The sequence below is a fragment of the Lithobates pipiens genome, unplaced genomic scaffold, assembly GCF_037356315.1.
Source record: "Lithobates pipiens isolate NorthernLeopardFrog02 unplaced genomic scaffold, aLitPip1_a1.2 Scaffold_18, whole genome shotgun sequence".
NCBI lineage: Eukaryota > Metazoa > Chordata > Amphibia > Anura > Ranidae > Lithobates > Lithobates pipiens.
The window spans coordinates 577,138,725-577,159,977 of NW_027507758.1; the positions used below are offsets into that span (position 1 = coordinate 577,138,725).

Genomic DNA, 21,253 nt, shown 5'->3' on the forward strand with positions numbered 1-21,253 from the left:
GAGATCCATTTCTGCGCCATCAACTTTTGGGCTATATACAACAGTCGAAGAATTGCCGTATACATCTGAGGGGTAAGGGTTGGGTACATCTCTGAGATGCAGAAAGAGATACTTGTCCTACAATATTAGGCACATTGGACCACTCCTCATCAGTAAGGGGGCCAATGTCGTTTTACAATATGTCTCGCACCTCAGAGAATTTGATTTTGACATTTTTCTGTAGCAATGCACTATACCCTTTGTTATTTTCTTAATTGGATCGGTGCTAAGATCCTCATCCCGCCCCGTTAAATGCTGGGGCTATGCTGACAGATAATATACAAATGGGTTGGAAACAGTGATTTCCATTGCTATGGAGCCGCACTGACAGATAGTATAAAAATGGGATGGGAACAGTAAATACAATTTTTATGAACCCAAACAACTAACTTCTTTTGTTTGGTCTGCTTAACCACTTAAGGACCGCCGTATTGCCAATGTACGTCATTACAATGGCACAGGCAGGCACAAGCACGCACATGTACGTGCCTGCCTTCCAGCGGGTGGGGGGTCCGATCGGACCCCCTCCCGCTGGATACGGCAGTCCGTTTTCCTCCAGGAGCGATCCGTGATGAGGGGATGGCCGTTGGTTTATGGCCACCCCCTCTCGATCGCTCCAGGCCAATGACGAACCTCCTCCCACTGTGTATTGTTTACACAGGAAGGAGGAAGTGATGTCATTCTCCTCGGGCGGTCTTTTTGACCGGACTACGAGGAGAAGACTAAAAGTAAGTGCACCAAAACACTACACTGACACATAGGTACACATAGGTACACAAACCCCCCCCCCGATCCCCCCCCCCCGATCGCCCCCCGATCCCCCCCGCCCCCCCCCCAGTCACAGTGTCACTGATTGCATTGATCATTTCTTTACTGATCAATGCATTCAGTGTCAGTTGTAAAAGTAAAAACTGTCAGGGCAGTTAGTGTTAGGTCCAGGGTAGCCCCCTATCACCCCCCAATAAAGATTTAACCCCCTGATTGCCCCTAGAGTTAACCCTTTCACCCCCTTTTGCCAGTGTCACTAAGCGATAATTTTTCTGATCGCTGCATCAGTGTCGCTAGTGTCGCTAGGTAGCTAGTTTTTTTTTAGGTTCACCGCCAGGTTTTTATATCGCTAGGTACCCCGATATACTACCCAATAATGGTTTTAACATCCTGATTGCCCCTAGTTAACCCTTTCACCCCCTTTTGCCACTGTCACTAAGCGATCATTTTTCTGATCGCTGCATCAGTGTCGCTACTGTCGCTAGGTAGCTAGTTATTTTTTTAGGTTCACCGCCAGGTTTTTATAGCGCTAGGTACCCCGATATACTACCCAATAATGGTTTTAACATCCTAATTGCCCCTAGTTAAACCTTTCACCCCCTTTTGCCACTGTCACTAAGCGATCATTTTTCTGATCGCTGCATTAGTGTCGCTACTGTCGCTAGGTAGCTAGTTATTTTTTTAGGTTCACCGCCAGGTTTTTATATCGCTAGGTACCCCGATATACTACCCAATAATGGTTTTAACATCCTGATTGCCCCTAGTTAACCCTTTCACCCCCTTTTGCCAGTGTCACTAAGCGATAATTTTTCTGATCGCTGCATCAGTGTCGCTACTGTCGCTAGGTAGCTAGTTATTTTTTTAGGTTCACCGCCAGGTTTTTATAGCGCTAGGTATCCCCATATACTACCCAATAATGGTTTTAACCCCCTGATTGCCCCTAGTTAACCCTTTCACCAGCGATCACAGTATAAGGCCGCGTACACACGCGCGGACTGTTCACCCAACTTTGTCCGCTGAACAGTGTTTGGGCGGACAGTCCGCTCGTGTGTGGGCTTTCAGCGGACAGTTTCAGCGGACAGTTTGACGAACAAGGTTTTTCGGAAATTCCGTAAAACTGTCCGCTGAAACCTTGTTTGAGCGAACAGTCCGCCCGTGTGTAGGCTTGTTCGTCAAACTAAGTTCCGCGCATGCTCAGAAAGGATTTACACGCCGAAAGTTATAATGCAGTGTATAGGACGTCGTATTTTTCGTCCCGTCGTACGTGCCGTTCACGTCATCGCGCACGGTTTCAGCAAACTGTTCGTTCGTCGTGTGTGGCCATGTCCGTCCATGCTAATTTTGAGCGGACTGTTTGCCGAAACTGTTTGACGGACAAAGTTGGGCGAACAGTCCCCGCGTGTGTACGCGGCCTAAGTGTCACTGGTGACGCTGGTTAGCCAGTTAGTTATTTAGGTTCCCCGTCAGGTTTTTATATAGCGCCAGGGACCCCCATATACTACCTAATAAAAATTTGAACCCCCTGATTGCCCCTAGTTAACCCTTTCACCACTGATCACCGTATAAGTGTTACGGGTGACTCTGGTTAGTTTGCTTTTTATAGCATCAGGGCACCCACCATTTATTACCCAATAAAGGTTTAACCCCCTGATCACCCGGCGGGTGATATCAATTCGGTTTTAGGGTCAGGGTCTGCGTCGCCCCAGGCAGCGCTAGGTTAGTGCCAGTACCGCTAACACCCATGCGCAAAGCATACACCTCCCGTAGTGGTATAGAATCTGAACAGATCAATATCTGATCTGATCAGATCTATACTAGCGTCCCCAGCAGTTCAGGGTTCCAAAAAAACGCATTGTTAGCGGGATCAGCCCAGATACCTGCTAGCACCTGCGTTTTGCCCCTCTGCCCAGCCCACCCAAGTGCAGTATCGATCGATCACTGTCACTTACAAAACACTAAACACATAACTGCAGCGATCGCAGAGTCAGGCCTGATCCCTGCGATCGCTAACAGTTTTTTTGGTAGCATTTTATATTTAAATCCGGAAGGCAGTGCTTGGTTTTCGGGGTCCCGTACGTGGCTAGGCTCCCAAAAAGTCCCCCACATGTGGTATCCCCGTACTCGGGAGAAGCAGCAGAATTTATTTTGGGGTGTAATTTGACTTCTGCCCATAGCATGTGTGAGCAATATATCATTTAGTGACAACTTTTTGTAAAAAAAATTTTTTTTTTAATTTTTTGTCATTATTCAATCCCTTGGGACAAAAAAAAAAATATTCAATGGTCTCAACATGGCCCTCAGCAAATAGCTTGGGGTGTCTACTTTCCAAAATGGGGTCATTTGGGGGGGTTTTGTGCCATCTTGGCATTTTATGGCCTTCAAAACTGTGATAGGTAGTGATAGGTAGTGAGGAGTAAAATAAAAAATGTATGCCCTTAGAAATCCTGAAGGCGGTGCTTGGATTTCGGGGTCCCGTACGCGGCTAGGCTTCCAAAAAGTCCCACACATGTGGTATCCCCGTACTTAGGAGAAGCAGCAGAATGTATTTTGGGGTGTCATTTCACATATGCCCATAGCATGTGTGAGCAATATATCATTTAGTGACAACTTTGTGCAAAAAAAAAAAAAGTTTGTAATATTCCCGCAACTTGTGGCAAAATATAAAATATTCCATGGACTCAACATGCCTCTCAGTAAATAGCTTGGGGTGTCTTCTTTCCAAAATGGGGTCGTTTTGGGGGGTTTTGTGCTATTTTGGCATTTTATGGCCTTCGAAACTGTGATAGGTAGTGAGGAGTTAAATCAAAAATGTGCACCCTTAGAAATCCTGAAGGTGGTGATTGGTTTTGGGGGTGCCGTGCGCGACTAGACTCCCAAAAAGTCCCACACATGTGGTATCCCCATACTCGGGAGAAGTAGCGGAATATATTTTGGGGTGCAATTCCACATATAACCATGGCATGTGTGAGCAATATATCATTTAGTGACAACTTTTTGTAAAAAATTTTTTTTTTTTGTCATTATTCAATCCCTTAGGACAAAAAAAATAAATATTCAATGGGCTCAACATACCCATCAGCAATTTCCTTGGGGTGTCTACTTTCCAAAATGGGGTCATTTGGGGTGGGGGGGGTTGTACTGCCCTGCCATTTTAGCACCTCAAGAAATGAGATAGGCAGTCATAAATTAAAAGCTGTGTAAATTCCAGAAAATGTACTCTAGTTTGTAGACGCTATAACTTTTGCGCAAACCAAAAAATATACGCTTATTGACATTTTTTTACTATAGACATGTGGCTGAATAAATTTTGCCCTCAATGTATGACTAAAATTTAGTTTATTCGATTTTTCTTATAACAAAAAGAAGAAAATATCATTTTTTTTCAAAATTTTCGCTCTTTTTCCATTTATATCGCAAAAAAAAAATCGCAGAGGCAATCAAATACCATCAAAAGAAAGCTATATTTGTGGGAAGAAAAGGACGCAAATTTCTTTTGGGTGCAATATTGCATGACCGCGCAATTACCAGTTAAAGCAGCGCAGTGCGAAATTGGAAAAAGACCTCTGGTCCTTAAGGTGTTTATTGGTCCGGGGCTGAAGTGGTTAATATACCATTATAGGTGTTTTGTTATATCTGTTTGCAGATAAAAGAAAGATTATTGTTGACCATCTTAGAAATCTTCTAAGCTTATAACTTCCTATGCCCCTAGCCTGTATTGCGCTCTTTGGCCACCAAAGAGCATCGGCTTTATAAACAGTATCTATTTGGACGTTAACGTGATGGTGTGGCACTTTAGTTTTTTTTTTTTTTTTCCCTGCATGTGATTGGGTACTCTTTGCTTTTCATTTATAGTTTATTACACTTTTATATATCTCCAAAAAAATACCCTAATTTAGCTTTCTCTTTTGACTCCAATGCATTTAACTAAATTGGCAACATTTCAACAAACTTCCAGATTCTCATCTAACTTCCATGAAATTTGAAACCACTAAATTTGGCTGATCCCTACTACTAAGACAATCAATTAAAAACACATCATAACAATTTAAATTGTTTTTCAAACTATATTGTACTGTGATGTCAATGACATTTTGATCTTTTTTTGAGGACACACATGTGATTCCATTGCTGACATCTGTCATGTTGGATGAGGCTCACTTTGAAAAACCAGAGGAGTTTTATCCAGAACATTTTCTAGATGCTAGAGGAAATTTTTTGAAGAAAGAAACCTTCATTCCATTTTCAGCTGGTGAGTTAAATGCCACATTTGTGGCCCCATGGTATAATCCCAGTTCATGGATTAGTCATTTATAAAAACGTTCTCGTATCTGGGAGATATCTTCATACTTCCTGTTTGAGAACCATAAAATATAAGGATACATATTTTTCTATATTGCTATGCCCACAGCTATGTATAGTCCTTACTCTGTTTTTGCTTGTCTTTCTGTGCCACGCAGTAGTGTTCAAGATGGAGCGATATATAAAGGAAAAAAAAAAACATTAAGCTGAATAGCTAGCCTACTATTTGGTCTCTATTATGCAAATGCTGAATATAAAATCAACATTTTCGTATTTATTCCTAGTGTAGTGCCCTCCTACTTAGGCTTTTAGGTGAATTTAGCATGGGCCTTCTGCTCTAGCGACAGGAGCCAGGAATGTTTAGTTTGGTCTGCTCAGGACGCCACAGGCTGGGAGTCTGATTACCTCCCCCCTGACTTTAGGAGAAGGTTCTGGATATTAGAGTCTGAGAATTCAAATAGCCGGCCTGAATATTTAGTAGGGCATATCCAATTCCTGGGTGCTCAGATAGTGGATGGGCTCCTGTTACATAGGCTGGAGTGCAGTTGGAAGGGCTCTTTCCTTTTTGTGGGAATGGACCTGTGAGTTCCAGGGGCTGCTGGATGCTGTACTTCTCCATTGGGATTGTGCCTATGGATAGTATATACTTTGGGACCCTGCTAGTGAAGCCTCCTCTCTTGAGCTGAAGTTTACTTGATCTCAGGCTCTCATGACTTGTGTAGCATTTTGGTGCATGGTCATCAGTTATGCACATATAGACTGTCATTCCCTTGGTAATTGCTAGTGCTACTATCAAGATTAAAGTTTCCTCCATTAGCAACCTGTTCCATTTTTGAAGTAACCTTCTTAATTCCCAAATCCTCTACCCGAGGTTTACCAGCAATAAAGTACAAAAAGACACCCCTGGACTGTTTAGTAATTCAGAGTGGATGGATGATGGCTGTGTGCCTGGCTGCCCTGCACTGATTCAAGAGAGATAACCTAGGGGCTAGGGATGGTCCAGATGTTCCAGTCGAATGTAAGTTTGGCTTGAACATTGGGTGTTTGTTTGTTCGCGTGAAGTTCGTCCACCGCAATGTGTCCCATAATGCACTCCAATATTGCAGTGAATTGAAGGCTGCTGATTGGCTAAAGCATGCACCTGACCTATATACTTTGGCCAATCACAGCGTGATATGCTGTGAGAGCCATGACTGGCCAAAGACAGGGTGCCTTTGGCCAATCTTGGCTCACACTATATAAGGCTGCTTACACGGCAGGTTAGTTAGTGGATTGAGCGTGCAGTCAGTGTAGTGTATATAATCATATAGTGTAGGGTATATGGTGCAGTCAGTGTAGTGTATATAATCATACAGTGTAGAGTATATAGTGCAGTTAGTATAGTGTATATAATGCAGTGCAGAGTATATAGTGCAGTCAGTGTAGTGTATATAATCATAAAGTGTAGGGTATATGGTGCAATCAGTGTAGTGTATATAATCATACAGTGTAGAGTATATAGTGCAGTCAGTGTAGTGTATATAATCATACAGTGTAGAGTATATAGTGCAGTTAGTATAGTGTATATAATGCAGTGCAGAGTATATAGTGCAGTCAGTGTAGTGCATATAACGGAGTGCAGCGTATATAGTGCAGTCAGTGTAGTGTATATAATGCAGCGCAGAGTATATAGTGCAGTCAGTGTAGTGTATATAATACAAGTGATTAAGGGGAACCTAAGACAGAATTAAGAAAAAATTAACAAAAAAAATGTCGTGAGGACCCCCCTCCAAAATCAATACCAGACCTTTATCTAAGCAAGCAGCCTGGTAGGCCATTGAAGGGTGGAGCGCCCTCCCCCCTCCTCCTGAACCATACCAGGTCACTTTAGGAGGGTGCTTGTGACATCAGAAGGGGCGGAATCACTCGGTTACAAACCGGGGGGTGTTAGGCCCATCCCTACTGCAGACATTAACCGCAGTTTCTTCAGAGGTAGCGCTAAAACTAGAGCTACAGTTATGCCAATTTCAGATTAAACAAATAGTATATTTTATATTTCTTCAAACCATCATATACAGTGCCTTGAAAAAGTATTCATAGCCCTTGAAGTTTTCCACATTTTGTCATGTTACAACCAAAAACGTAAATGTATTTTATTGGGATTTTATGCAATAGACCAACACATGGTGGCACATAATTGTGAAGCCAAAGGAATATGATAAATGGTTTTCAAATTAAAAAAAATAAAAATATCTGAAAAGTCTGGTGTGCATTTTTATTCAGCCCGTTTACTCTGATACCCCTAACTAAAATCTAGTGGAACCAATTGCCTTCAGAATTCACCTAATTAGTAAATAGAGTCCACCTATGTCTTTAAGAGAAAACCTAAGTGAATGAACAGCATCAAGAAGGCCAAGGAACACACAAGACGGGTCAAGAATACAGTTGTGGAGAAATTTAAAGCAGAGTTGGGTTATAAAAAAATAAGCTTTGAAGATTTCACGGAACACTGTTTAATCCATCATCCGTGTCAGGGCTGGCTTAGCCCTTCTTTCTCTGGGCTGGCTATTCAGCCGTCGGCTAATTGCCAGCTCTCATCTCTCTACACAGTTATCCAGCTATTCCTGATCTTGCTCGTCTGACCTTCCTACTTAAAGCTGTCCAGCTCACTTCATCTCTGCCTTGGTCACATCACAGGAAACAATCTCCTGAGTTCCTGTTTAAAGACTTGCTTGCTGACATCCCTTCTGGCTCCTTATCCTGCTTGCTGTTCCTCTGCTTGGATCCCTGGCTTCTGGCCTGGCTGATTACCCGATTTGGTTACTGAACTCTGGCCTGGCTGACAATTCGATTCGGTTACTGGACTCTGGATATGCTTTGACTACGCTTACTCTATTTACCTTTTTATTTTTTATTAATAAACAAGTGTGATTTAATTGTATTTCTGTCTCGGTCTGGTTCATGGTTTCTGACAATCCGAAAATGGAAAGAGTATGGCACAACTGCAAACTTACCAAAACTAACAGGCCGGGCAAAGAGAGCATTAATCAAAGAAGCAGCCCAGAGGCCCATGGTAACTCTGGAGGAGCTGCAGAGATCCACAGCTCAGGTGGGAGAATATGTTCACAGGACAACTTGCACTCCACAAATCTGGCCTTTATGAAAGAGTGGCAAGAAGAAAGTCATTGTTGAAAGAAAGTCATAAGTCCCATTTGCAGCTTGTGAGAAGCCATGTGGGGACACAGCAAACATATGGAATAAAGTATTCTGGTTAGATGAGACCAAATTTTAACTGTTTGGCCTAAAAGCAAAACACTATGTGTGGAGGAAAACTAACACTTCACATCACCCTGAACATACCATCCCCACCTTAAAACATGGTGGTGGCAGTATCATGTTGTTGGGTTGCTTTTCTTCAGCAGGGACAGGGAAGTTGGTGAGAGGTGATGGGAAGATGGATGGAGCCAAAAACAGGGCAATCTTAGAAGAAACCCTGTTAGAGTCTACAAAAGACTTAAGACTGGGGCAGAGGTTCACCTTCCAGCACGACAACGAACAGCCAGAGCTACTATGGAATGGTTTAGATCAAAGTATATTCATTTGTTAGAATGGCCCAGTCAAAAGTCCAGACCTAAATCCAATTAAGAATCTGTGACAATAATTGAAAATTGCTGTTCACAGATGCTCTACATACAATCTGACAGAGCTTGAGCTATTTTGCAAAGAAGAATGTGCAAAATTTTCACTCTAGATGTGCAAGCTGGTAGAGGCATACCCAAAAAGGCTTGCAGTTGTAATTGCCACAAAAGGTGATTCTACAAAATATTGACTCAGGGGGGCTGAATACAAATGCATGTCACACTTTTTACATATTTATTGGTAAATAAGTTTGAAATCTATTTAGCATTTTCCTTCCATTTCACAATTATGTGCCACTTTGTGTTGGTCTATCACATAAAATCCCAATAATGGAAAATGTCAAGGGGTATGAATACTTTTTCAAGGCACTGTAATATAGTTTCACTTCCTGAATTGGTTCCTCAAAACGCCTTTGTAATGCATCAGGAATTCATCCAATTTTGGGCATCGTCACCTGCTTGGGATCAGATATGATCCGAGAATCCTTTTCAGCCAAAGATTTTTTTTTTTCATTTTGGATAGACTGTATATCTTAGGTTTTTATTGCTTATGTCCTTATTGGGGAGAATTTGACTTACTTCCTTCAAAAGCAGGTATAGAATCTCAATTCTAATAACCTGATAATATATATCTCTTATATTTACTAGGTAAAAGAAGCTGTGTTGGTGAGACATTGGCCAAAATGGAATTGTTTATGTTCTTTGTAAGTCTTCTACAAAACTTCACTTTCCAGGCACCTCCAGGAACTAAACTAGACCTTAAAACAGCAGTTGGTTTCACACGGGGTCCTGTGAGTCATAAAATTTGTGCTTTGTCTCGTGTGTAATGCTGAACTATGACAAAGTGGGAATAACTTTGTATGGTATTTATTTTTCTGACAATATGAATGTATTCTAAACATGTTTTGTGTTGAATGCAAACCTCACCTTGCTCCTTTAAAACATCTAACTATTCTATGTGCAATTATTAAAAGTGTATTTCTACAATCTTTCTAAATAAAATGTAATGTTTTGGCAGTCAGGCTTTTTGGTCGGATGTCCCATGATGCCTCTTTCCCAGGACTTGTCTCGGAATCAAGGCACTAACAGCTGCAGTTTCCTTATACTAGCATCTACCCAGAATACTACAGTAGAAAATAGATTATATTATACTCCCACCACCTATAACTAAGTTAATTAGCTATAGACGGTGTGGTGGAAGTATAATGTAATTTATTCTGCGCCTCACACTCCCGCCCCAACTCTGGGGGGGGGGGGTCCAGAGATAGAGATAGCCAGCGTGGAACATATTCCAAAGGTTAATATTAGGGGCATTAGTGGTAGGGTAACCAAAGCACATAAACCCAAGGTAAGTATAGTAGCAAGTCCTAGTTGCAATCTCTGAATACCCAAGAGGATAGTATGCGACCGGTCAAAATATATTAATGCATTCAAGTGTTTGTTCACCAATGGCAGACGTCTGGCAAGCAAAATAGGTGAGTTGGAAGCTCAGGAGAGCTATGATGTAATCGGTATTGCTGAAACTTGGCTTCATTCCTCACTGGGCTATTAATATTCCTGGCTATGCACTCTTTCGGAAAGACAGAGTAATAAGGAAAGGTGGAGGGGTCTGTCTGTATGTGAGAAGTAATCTCAAAGCGAGTGTGAAAGAGGACCTGGTGGATGGAGAGTGGTGAGTCTGAAGCATTATGGGTGGAACTGCATACAGATTTGCGTAGCTCAAAGTTAATCATTGGAGTTTGTTATAGACCACCCAATGTTAATGAGGAGGTAGAGACTCAGCTCCTTGCACAGATGGAAAGGGCTGCAAGGGCTGGGACAGTGATAATAATGGGGGATTTTAACTACCCAGAAATTGACTGGAGTAATGGCACTGCTGGGACAGTTAAAGGGCAAAAATTTATAAACCTATTACAGGACAAGTTTTCCAGTTTATTGAGGCCCCAACTAGGAATTATGCTCTGTTGGACCTGGTAATCTCAAACCATGCAGAGCATATTACTAATGTTCAGATAAAGGAACACCTGGGTAGCAGTGACCATAACATGATTTTATTTGATGTTAGCTGTAAGCAAAAATCACATATGGAAAAGATAAAGACACTTAATTTCAAGAGAGCAAATTTTCCAAGCATGAGGGCTTCTCTCTAGGACTTAGACTGGTAGAGAATATTGGCATCAATGGGCACAGAACAGAAATGGTAATTCTACAAAAAGACTGTTTGGAAACTCACTGCAAAGTATATTCCCATGGGCAATAAGTTTAAAAGGCTAACAATAAAACCTATTAACTATAAGAAAAGAGCTTTTAAAAAATATAAAAATGAAGCAACACTAGTGTCATTTAAATGTTACAAAGAATATAACAGAATATGTAAAAAGGAAATCAAGGATGCAAAAATTCAAAACGAAAGACAGATTGCAAAAGATAGTAGGACAAACCCCAAAAAATTCTTCAAATATATTAATAGTAAAAAGGTCAAGTCTGAGCATGTAAGCCCTTTACAAAATAATCCCAGTGGGTGACTGGGTACAAAGAGAAGGCTAATTTATTAAATACTTTCTTCAGCTCTGTGTATACAAAGGAGCATGGGGGAGCTCATGTCCACAATGGGGGTGGTAGTGATACAGCCCCAAATCCACAATGACTCAAAAGTGATATGATCCAGAAATATTTAGACAGAATAAAGGTGGATAAAGCACCTGGACCAGATCCTAAAAGAATTGAGCTCTGTAATTTCAAAGCCATTGTATCTAATTTTTAGGGACTCATTAATGACAGGAATAGTACCACTGGATTGGCACAGGGCCAATGTGGGGCCTATATTTAAAAAGGGAACAAAGTCTTTACCAAGTAACTATAGACCTGTTAGTTTAACTTCTATACTGGCGAGATTAATAAAAGACCACATAGACGAGTTCTTGCAGGAAAAAAATATTTTAAGCAATAGACAGCATGGATTCATGAAAGACAGAAGTTGTCAGACAAACCTGATTTCTTTTTATGAGGAGGTAAGTAAAACCTTGGACAGAGGGGTGGCGGTGGACATGGTATACTTGGATTTTGCAAAAGCGTTCAATACAGTTCCGCACACATGGCTCATGTGTAAGGTAAAGTCTACAAGTTTGGAAATATCAGTTTGTAAATGGATAGAAAACTGGCTAAAAGACAGAATTCAGAGAGTAGTGGTTAATGATTCTTACTCTGAATGGTCTAAGGTTATCAGTGGTGTACCCCAAGGTTCAGTGCTGGGACCCTTACTTTTTAATATCTTTATAAATGATATTGGGTCTAGGATCAAAAGTAACATTTCCATCTTTGCAGATGACACCAAGCTATGCAGTGGAATAACCTCCTTACAGGAGGTCTCCAATTTACAGGCCGACCTCAATGTTCTGTCTAATTGGGCGACTATGTGGCAGATGAGGTTTATTGTTGAGAAATGTAAAGTTATGCACTTGGGGGCTAAGAATATGCATGCATCATACATACTGGGGGGGGGGGTACAACTGTGGGGGGTACAACTGGGGGGATCCATAGTGGAGAAGGATGTGGGGGTTTTGGTAGATCATAAGCTCAATAATAGCATGCAATGCCAAGCTGTGGTTTCCAAAGCGAGCAAAGTCCTTTCTTGTATTAAGAAAGGTATGGACTCCAGAGAGAGAGATATCATTTTGCCCCTGTTCAAATCATTAGTAAGACCTCATCTGGAATATGCAGTTCAGTTTTGGGCACCAATTTTCACAAAGGATATTAGGGAACCAGAGAAAGTGCAGAGAAGGGCAACCAAACTGATAAGTGGCATGGAGGAGCTCAGCTATGAGGAAAGATTAGAGGAACTGAATTTATTCACTCTTGATAAGAGGATATTAAGGGGGGATATGATCAACATGTACAAATATATATGGGGTCCATATAGTGAACTTGGTGTTGAATTATTCACTTTACAGTCAACAAAGAGGACAAGGGGGCACCCTTTACGTTTAGAGGAAAAGACATTTCATCTCCATATACAGAAAGGTTTCTTTCACACTAAGAGGCCTAGATTATTTCTTAAATGTACATAATATAACTGGGTACTAACATTTATAGGTAAAGTTGATCCGGGGAAAATCCGATTGCCTCTCGGGGGGATCAGGATGGAATTTTTCCCCTGCTTTAGCAAATTGAATCATGCTCTGCTGGAGTTTTTCGCCTTCCTCTGGATCAACTGTGGGTATAGAGTTGGGTATGTGGGATTGTATGATATTATTTTTTTTTTTTTTGTGGTTTTACTTCAACCTGACTAACTATGTAACTATGTAACTCTATCCTCCATCTTCAGTATCTGCCAGAGACTGTATCTACCATAGATTGCCATAAAGAAAGTAGGAGTCCGTCACCACCACAGTATAAACTAAAATTGTAGTACACTTTATTCGTTATCCATAAAGACATAAAATAATTCATCATATAAAAAAATTTATGTGTTTCAGCCCCAAACACTCTGGACCTTGGCATAGACCAGTGGTTCTCAACCCTCAACAGGCCATGTTTTGGGATTTTTTCTTAGATAAACTAGCTTAAAGCACCTGCACAAGATAAAGGAAAACCTGAAAACATGGCCTGTTGAGAACCACTGCCATGGACCATCCAACCTTATCCCATAGACAGTAAAAAGTAGGGTTACAGCACCACTGACTTTTCTTTTATTTACTGTATTTACCACTTCCCACATGTTTTCCCTGGCTCCACCTCCCACAATAGCCTCTCTGATATTTTATGGCTGCCAGGAAGGAGGTCTTGGGGGCAACATAGGGTGGGGGAGCCCACAGAAGTAGCAATTGCAGGAATATTGTGCTATTACAGTACCTAGTTTGGGAGGCAGAGCACACACGGTAGGGTACCCCAGTTGGTGGGTGGGGCAGGTGTGTGACCATTTCCTCCCATTGTAGCACAGGTGGCTGCTTCATTTGTGCTCATCTAGCAGCTGAAGGATTGAAAAGAGGAGGAACAGAGATAGCAACCCAGGAAGCCTTCTCCCTACAGCCAGGTGGTAAGTGACCATAGTATGACCCTACTAACTGACTACCCTGCTCTGACATACCAGTCACTGACTGCCCTGTCCTGACATACCACTCACTTAGTGCCCTGCCATGGCAAACTGCTCACTGACTGCCCTGACAAACTGCTCATTGACTATCATGCCCTGACATACCGCTAACTCCCTGCCCTGCCCTTACATACTGCTCCTTGACTGCCATACCCTGACATACTGCTCACTAAATCCCCTGCCTATACATACTGCTAGCTGACTGCCTTGTCCTGACATACCACTCACTAACTGCCCTGCCCTGATATCCTGCATACTGGGCACCCTGCCACTACATAATGCTCACTCACTGCCCTGCCACTACCTACTGTTCACTGCCCTACAATATACTGCTACTCTATATACTGTTCACTGACCACCCTGCTGCCACATACTGCTCACTCACTGCCCTACCACTATATACTGCTCACTGACCACCCTTCTGCTACCGTATATACTGTTCACTGACTGCCCTGCTACCACATACTGCTCACTGACCGTTCTGCCACTATATACTGCTCACTAGCTGCTCTGCCACCACATACTGCTTACTGACTGCTTTGTCAATACGCACTGCTCACCTATCGCCCTGTTGCTACATACCGTAGCAACAGGGCTGCATTATTTATGCTTAATTATAGTATGGTGTTAGGTTACTGATATGCCTAAATTAATGCCCCACCCCTAATTAAAGTAATACTCCACCTTTAATGGTTTGCTAAACAAACAGCAAAAAAGGTGTCCCTATTTTTTTTTTATGCAACTATGATAGTGTCATGGTGACAATTACATTACTAACCCCCAATAATTCTGTAGGGCAGATTAACAGATGTATTATTAAGGCCATGTTAACCATTTTATTAAATGATATACCTTATTTTCTATTAACAGACACAATAAATATTATGAAAGGTGTTCAGATCTCCAAGTACATTTTGTCTCAGTTTTGGAAGCCAGGGCTATCAATGTGCAAGATAGTTTATTAACTAGCCAGACACCCAATGGTTGTCTCAGCCTGCCCTGCTTTAAGAGCATTGGAAGTCAATAGGAGAAGGTCTGTATCAGTGCCTGCCCCTACTGTTTTACCATCACGACTAACACAAGGGATTGATTTACTAAAATTCAAATAGAATGTTCACTTTGGAAGGGAAATTTCACTCTGCAAGGGAATTTTTCCCAAAGCTTGGTGTTTCCCCAAAGAATGAGGTGAAATTTGACTTTGCAAAGCCAATCACGGCAAGAAAATAAAAATGTAATTAAGAAAATGTAAAAAAATAATAATTTTGCCAGCACACTTGGGTATTCTAATGCTGCGTACACACGACCATTTTTTCCATCAGAATAAATTCTGACGGTCTCTCTGATGGAGTTCTGATGTAGTTCCCCTGAAACGGACTTGCCTACACACAATCACACCAAAGTCCGTTAGTTTAGAACATGATGACGTACGACAGGACTAGAAAAAGGAAGTTCAATAGCCAGTAGCCAATAGCTGCCCTTGCGTCATTTTTTGGTCCGTTGATATAGCATACAGACGAACGGTTTTCCCGATAGGAATTGATTCCGTTGGAAAGATTTAAAACATGTTCTATTTCTAGGTCCATCAGAATTTTTGAAAAAAAAAAAGATGAAGCCCATACACGATCAGAATATCCGATGAAATTATTCCGTCTGACCTTTTCTGATGGAAAGTCCGGTCGTGTGTATGCGGCATCAGTCTCTCCACCATTGTTCTAATACATTCTCTCTGAGCAAAATATTGGCAGAGCGTAAATCCAGGATTTGGTTGCTGCTGCTTGGTCGGTGAGTGTTTATGGAGTAGCTGTGGAAATGGTATCTCTAGATCGTCTAGGAAGGACCATTATAACTCAACAGCTCTTTTGGAGTTGCCATATATACAATACATATATTGTTTATATAAAGGGGCAGGTTCAACTGCATTTGACATTCTTAAGCAATGCACAAAACAGTAACACCCTGTACAAAAAGTCCATAGCAAAAACAAACAGAACATCTGCTTGTCTGAACCACTAACTAAATTAAGTTTTAGTCCCTGACTAATAGGATTGAACATGGTAGCAGGCTCCCACAGGAAAGAGGAGTGAAAGTGAGCCCTGAGCATTAATCAGCTTGCATATATAATGTGTATATACAATATATCTGTCCACAACAAACTTCAATAAAATAGCTGCAAACACCGAATTAATTAGTAAATCATTAAAAATATGTCCAAATTGTGTTTTGCAAGAATGTGATCAATAATGTGCGTATAGAAACTTATTGAGAAAGAAAGCCAACTATATAGTGAATGACTGGAACCTATAGCCACATCCCTATATAGAGAAAGAAACACAAAGGAGACACCCCCTGGGACTTTATGGGCATAGGTAGGAAACCAGAAAGATGCGTAAAGAAGTATAATAAAACGTACAAATTTTATTGATGAAAGCCATCTAACAATAGATGAGAATATCACATATATTATACATGAATGGCTGTGACATCTGGTAATACAATAACAAGGTATCAGAAAAAATATGGTATATAAAGAGTAAAAACAGGTATAATAAATAGCAAACATAGCATCACTGGGAAATGACATTTTGGTCTGAAAAATACACACATGGTGGCTACCATAGATATGGATCATGAGGTTAAAGCTCTCCAAATTGTCCCATTGCATCTGAGCTCTTTATTATAACGTGTGTATAAAGTGAAAAAGGGACAGATGAACTAAAAAAAAGTGTTATTTAGTTCAAAACAATATTGGTGACAAAACTCTCACCTTGGTTGAATGATCCCTGCTACAAAGGTCAAAATTACCATTCTCCCTTCAATCCCAGGACACCACAAAGACAAATGGAAGATATCAGCATCAAGCTGTCTCATCTAAAACATGGATCACTGAGCCCTGGGTTTATAACATAAGTCTGAATATATTGCATATATTTACTCTTCTTTTTGGGTCCCCGTTGACTAAAATATTTTTGTCTACTAAATTAATACTATTTAACCACTTAAACCCGGGACCAATTTGCAGCCAAAGGACCAAGCCTCTTTTTGCCATTCGGCACTGCGTCGATTTAACTGACAATTGCGCGATCGTGCGACATGGCTCCCAAACAAAATTGGCGTCCTTTTTTTCCCACAAATAGAGCTTTCTTTTGGTGGTATTTGATCACCTCTGCCGTTTTTATTTTTTGCGCTATAAACAAGAATAGAGCAACAATTTTGAAAAAATGCAATATTTTTTATTTTTTGCTATAATAAATATCCCCCGAAATATATAAAAAAACATTTTTTTTCCTCAGTTTAGGCGTATTCTTCTACATATTTTTTGTAAAAAAAAATCGCAATTAGCGATCATTGATTGGTTTGCGCAAAAGTTATAGCGTTTACAAAATAGGGGATCGTTTTATAGCATTTTTATTAATATTTTTTTTTACTAGTAATGGCGGTCGATCAGTGATTTTTATTGTGACTGCGACATTATGGCGGACACATCGGACATTTTTGACACATTTTTGGGACCATTGTCATTTATACAGCAATCAGTTCTATTTAAATGCACTGATTCCTGTGTAAATGACACTGGCAGTGAAGGAGTTAACCACTAGGAGGCAGTGTAGGTGTTATGTATGACAATATGTGTTTTTTTTATTGTAGGGGAGCGTGGCCTGACATGTGACATCACTGATCGTCCTTCTCTATAAAAGGGAACAGATGATCGGTGAAAGCCACTCAGGGAAGCACGGGGAGAGGTTTGTTTACACAGACCTCTCCTCGTTCTTCAGCTCTTTGACCCAATCGCAGGACACCAGCGGCGATTGGGTCCGCTGGTCCCGTGGCTGTGGTCACGGAGCACAGAACCGGGTCGGGAGCGCACCGGCGGTGGCGCGCTCCCGACCCACAGCTGGGCACTTAAAAAGCAACGTATAGGTATGTGCTTGTGCCCAGCCATGCCATTCTGCCAACGTACATCGGTGTCAGGCGGTCCTTAAGTGGTTAAGTCTACTATGACTAAAACTAAAACAATTCAGATGACTAAAATATGAATAAAACTAAAATGGCATTTTAGTCAAAAGACTATGACTTAAACCATATTGAATCTATATCACAATGGCTAAATCTGTTTCCGTTCAAACCTAAATACCATATAAAAGAAACATTTTATCAGATTTTTACTCCAGGAGTATATGTTTGGCAGTTCTAAAGAAATAACACATTCACATTTAACTAAACCCATCATATTTTAGTTAACTAAATTGTACCAGGGATTTTAGTCGACTAAAATACAACTTAAACTAAAGCAACTCAGATGACTAGAATACGACAAAAACTAAAAAAGCATCTGAGTCAAAAGACTAAAATACGACTAAATCTAAAATTAAAATGGCATTTTAGTCAAAAGACTATAACTAAAACTAAATTGAAAATTTGATGTCAAAATTAACAGTGCCTGCTGAGTGCCACCAGTAGCAAGCCTCTTGTTATGGGGGCCCTCGAGCAGGCTCATTCCTGAGCTGCGCTCTGTGTGTCCATTCACACATAGAGCACGTCCCGCCCCCCACTCTATTCTCATTGTGCAAATACCATGACACATAAACAAATTGCAACACCTACCACTGTATTCTCTAGGGTCTTTGCTTTTAAAAAAATATATAATGTCTGGGAGTTCTAAGTAATTTTCTAGCACAAAAAAATGCAGATCTCTCTGTATGAGAGAAAGGACAGAATTGGCCCGGGGTCAAGTGGTTAAATTGTTCTCTGGTCAAGGCATTTTTGTATCCTTTACATCACTGAAAAAATGTTTGCCAGTCTCCATTATAATGCTGGGCATGGCTTCCCAGCAAGTGAATTTGTCAGATTCCAAAGTGCACTGCTCATTTCATTTGCAAACAACTGACTGCGAACCAGGACTGGGCTGTGATCCCTATTTTAAAAAGGTAAGATGTCAACGTGAAGCACAATTTGTTTTTGTTTTTTTTTCCAGATATAAATTGATTTTAATTAGGTTAGGCCACTATCAAAAAATATATATATACCGTATTTATCGGCGTATAACACGCGCCGTCGTATAACATGCACCCCAAGTTTAGGAGGGAGTTTTAAGAAAAAAAAACTTTTAGGAGGGAAGTTTAAGGAAAAAAAAACTTTTAGGAGGGAAGTTTAAGGAAAAAAAAAACAACTTACATTTATATGCCCATCAGTGTCATCTGCAGCCTTGTCCACCATTGCAGCCTTGTCCGCCATTGCAGTCTTATGAAGCCTTGTCCACCATTGCAGCCTTATGCAGTCTTGTCCCCCATTGCAGCCTTGGCCCCCATTGCAGTCTTGTCCCCCATTGCAGCCGTGTCTATTTTATTTTTTAAAAATGCCGCCGCCGAGATACAGAGCCGGATGTGTATCTCGGCGGTGTGCGGTAGTTCTCGGCGGGCCTCCGGCTGCCTTCGGCTCTCCTCAGAAGCTTTCGGCCGCCTTCGGCCGTTCTCGGTAGCTTTCGGCCGCCTTCGGCTCTTCTCGGCGGCCGGAAGCTTCCGAGAACAGCCGAAGGCAGCCGAAAGCTTCTGAGAACGGCCGAAGGCGGCCGAAAGTCGCCTTGAAGAGAGGCTCAGAATTTCGGGGGATCGGCGTATAACACGCACCCACGATTTTCCCCTGCTTTTAAGGGGAAAAAAGTGCGTGTTATACGCCGATAAATATGATATATTCTCATTATTCTGTGGGGATCATACACATGTTTATAAGTTGATATTTGATGGAGAGCACAAGATGTTTTAATTTTGGACATTTATGGATAGCTACTGTCTGGTTATCCATAAGCCTTTTGGCCTACTGGTGATCATCTCCGAATACCAGTAGATCAGGATTAAACAGCAGGGTGTGTGGAATAGAAGATTGCATATCAGGATTCTTCATCCAAGAGAGGGTTCTCCAATACCTCCCTAACGGCAGGGTATGGAGATAAGATAGCTTGTCTCAGAATTCCTGGTGATGTGGAAATTATAATGCCTGATGGCCTTATAGTCAAGTCCATCGAGTCCAACCCATGTGTGTGATTATATGTCAGTATTACATTGTATACCCCTGTATGCTGTGGTCGTTTAGGTGCTTATCTAATAGTTTCTCAAAACTATCGATTCTCCCCGCTGAGACTACTGCCTATGGAAGGGAATTCCACATCCTTGCTGCTCTTACAGTAAAGAACCCTCTACGTAGCTTAGGTTTAAACCTCTTTTCTTCTAATTTTAATCAGTGGCTACGAATCTTGTTAAACTCCCTTCTGCGAAAAAGTTTTATCCCTATTGTGGGGTCACCAGTATGGTATTTGTACAGTGGTGTGAAAAAGTGTTTGCCCCCTTCCTCATTTCCTGTTCCTTTGCATGTTTGTCACACTTAAGTGTTTCGGAACATCAAACCAATTTAAACAATAGTCAAGGACAACACAAGTAAACACAAAATGCAATTTGTAAATGAAGGTGTTTATTATTAAAAGGTGAAAAAAAATCCAAACCATCATGGCCCTGTGTGAAAAAGTGATTGCCCCCTAAACCTAATAACTGGTTGGGCCACCCTTAGCAGCAACAACTGCAACCAAGCGTTTGCGATAACGTGCAATGAGGCTTTTACAGCGTCCTGGAGGAATTTTGGCCCACTCATCTTTGCAGAATTGTCCTAATTCAGTTACATTAGAGGGTTTTCGAGCATGAACGGCCTTTTTGAGGTCATACCACAACATCTCAATAGGATTTAGGTCAGGACTTTGGCTAGGCCACTCCAAAGTCTTCATTTTGTTTTTCTTCAGCCATTCGGTGGTGGACTTGCTGGTGTGTTTAGGATCATTGTCCTGCTGCAGAACCCAAGTTCGTTTCAGCTTGAGTACACGAACAGATGGTCGGACATTCTCCTTCAGGATCTCTTGGTAGACAGCAGAATTCATAGTTCCTTTTATCACGGCAAGTCTTCCAGGTCCTGAAGCAGCAAAACAGCCCCAGACCATCACACTACCACCACCATATTTTACTGTTGGTATAATGTTCTTTTTATGAAATGCAGTGTTCCTTCTACGCCAGATATACTTGGACACACACCTTCCAAAGAGTTCCACTTTTGTCTCATCGGTCCACAGAATGTTGTCCCAAAAGTCTTGGGGATCATCAAGATGTGTTGTGGAGAAATTGAGACGAGCTTTGATGTTCTTTTTGCTCAGCAGTGGTTTTCTCCTTGGAACTCTGCCATGCAGGCCATTTTTGCCCAGTCTTTTCCTGAGGGTGGAGGCATGAACGCTGACCTTAACTGAGGCAAGTGAGGCCTGCAGTTCCTTGGACGTTGTTGTGGGGTCTTTTGTGACCTCTTGGATGAGTCGTCGCTGCGCTCTTGGGGTAATTTTGGGCGGCCGGCCACTCCTGGGAAGGTTCACCACTGTTCCATGTCTTCGCCATTTGTGGATAATGGCTCT

General features: G+C 41.4%; 1 protein-coding gene across 2 annotated transcripts in view; it reads left to right on the forward strand.

The window, feature by feature from the left end:
- Positions 1-9,740, forward strand: part of LOC143989074 (cytochrome P450 2C5-like) — a 54,615-nt gene extending 44,875 nt beyond the window's left edge. For both annotated transcript variants that reach the window (XM_077489085.1, XM_077489086.1), the window contains exons 9-10: positions 4,915-5,056; positions 9,372-9,740. In XM_077489085.1, coding sequence (XP_077345211.1) covers positions 4,915-5,056; positions 9,372-9,550 — 321 coding nt within the window. In that variant the 3' untranslated portion in view covers positions 9,551-9,740. The remainder of the gene's footprint in view (positions 1-4,914; positions 5,057-9,371) is intronic.
- Positions 9,741-21,253: the final 11,513 nt, after the last annotated feature.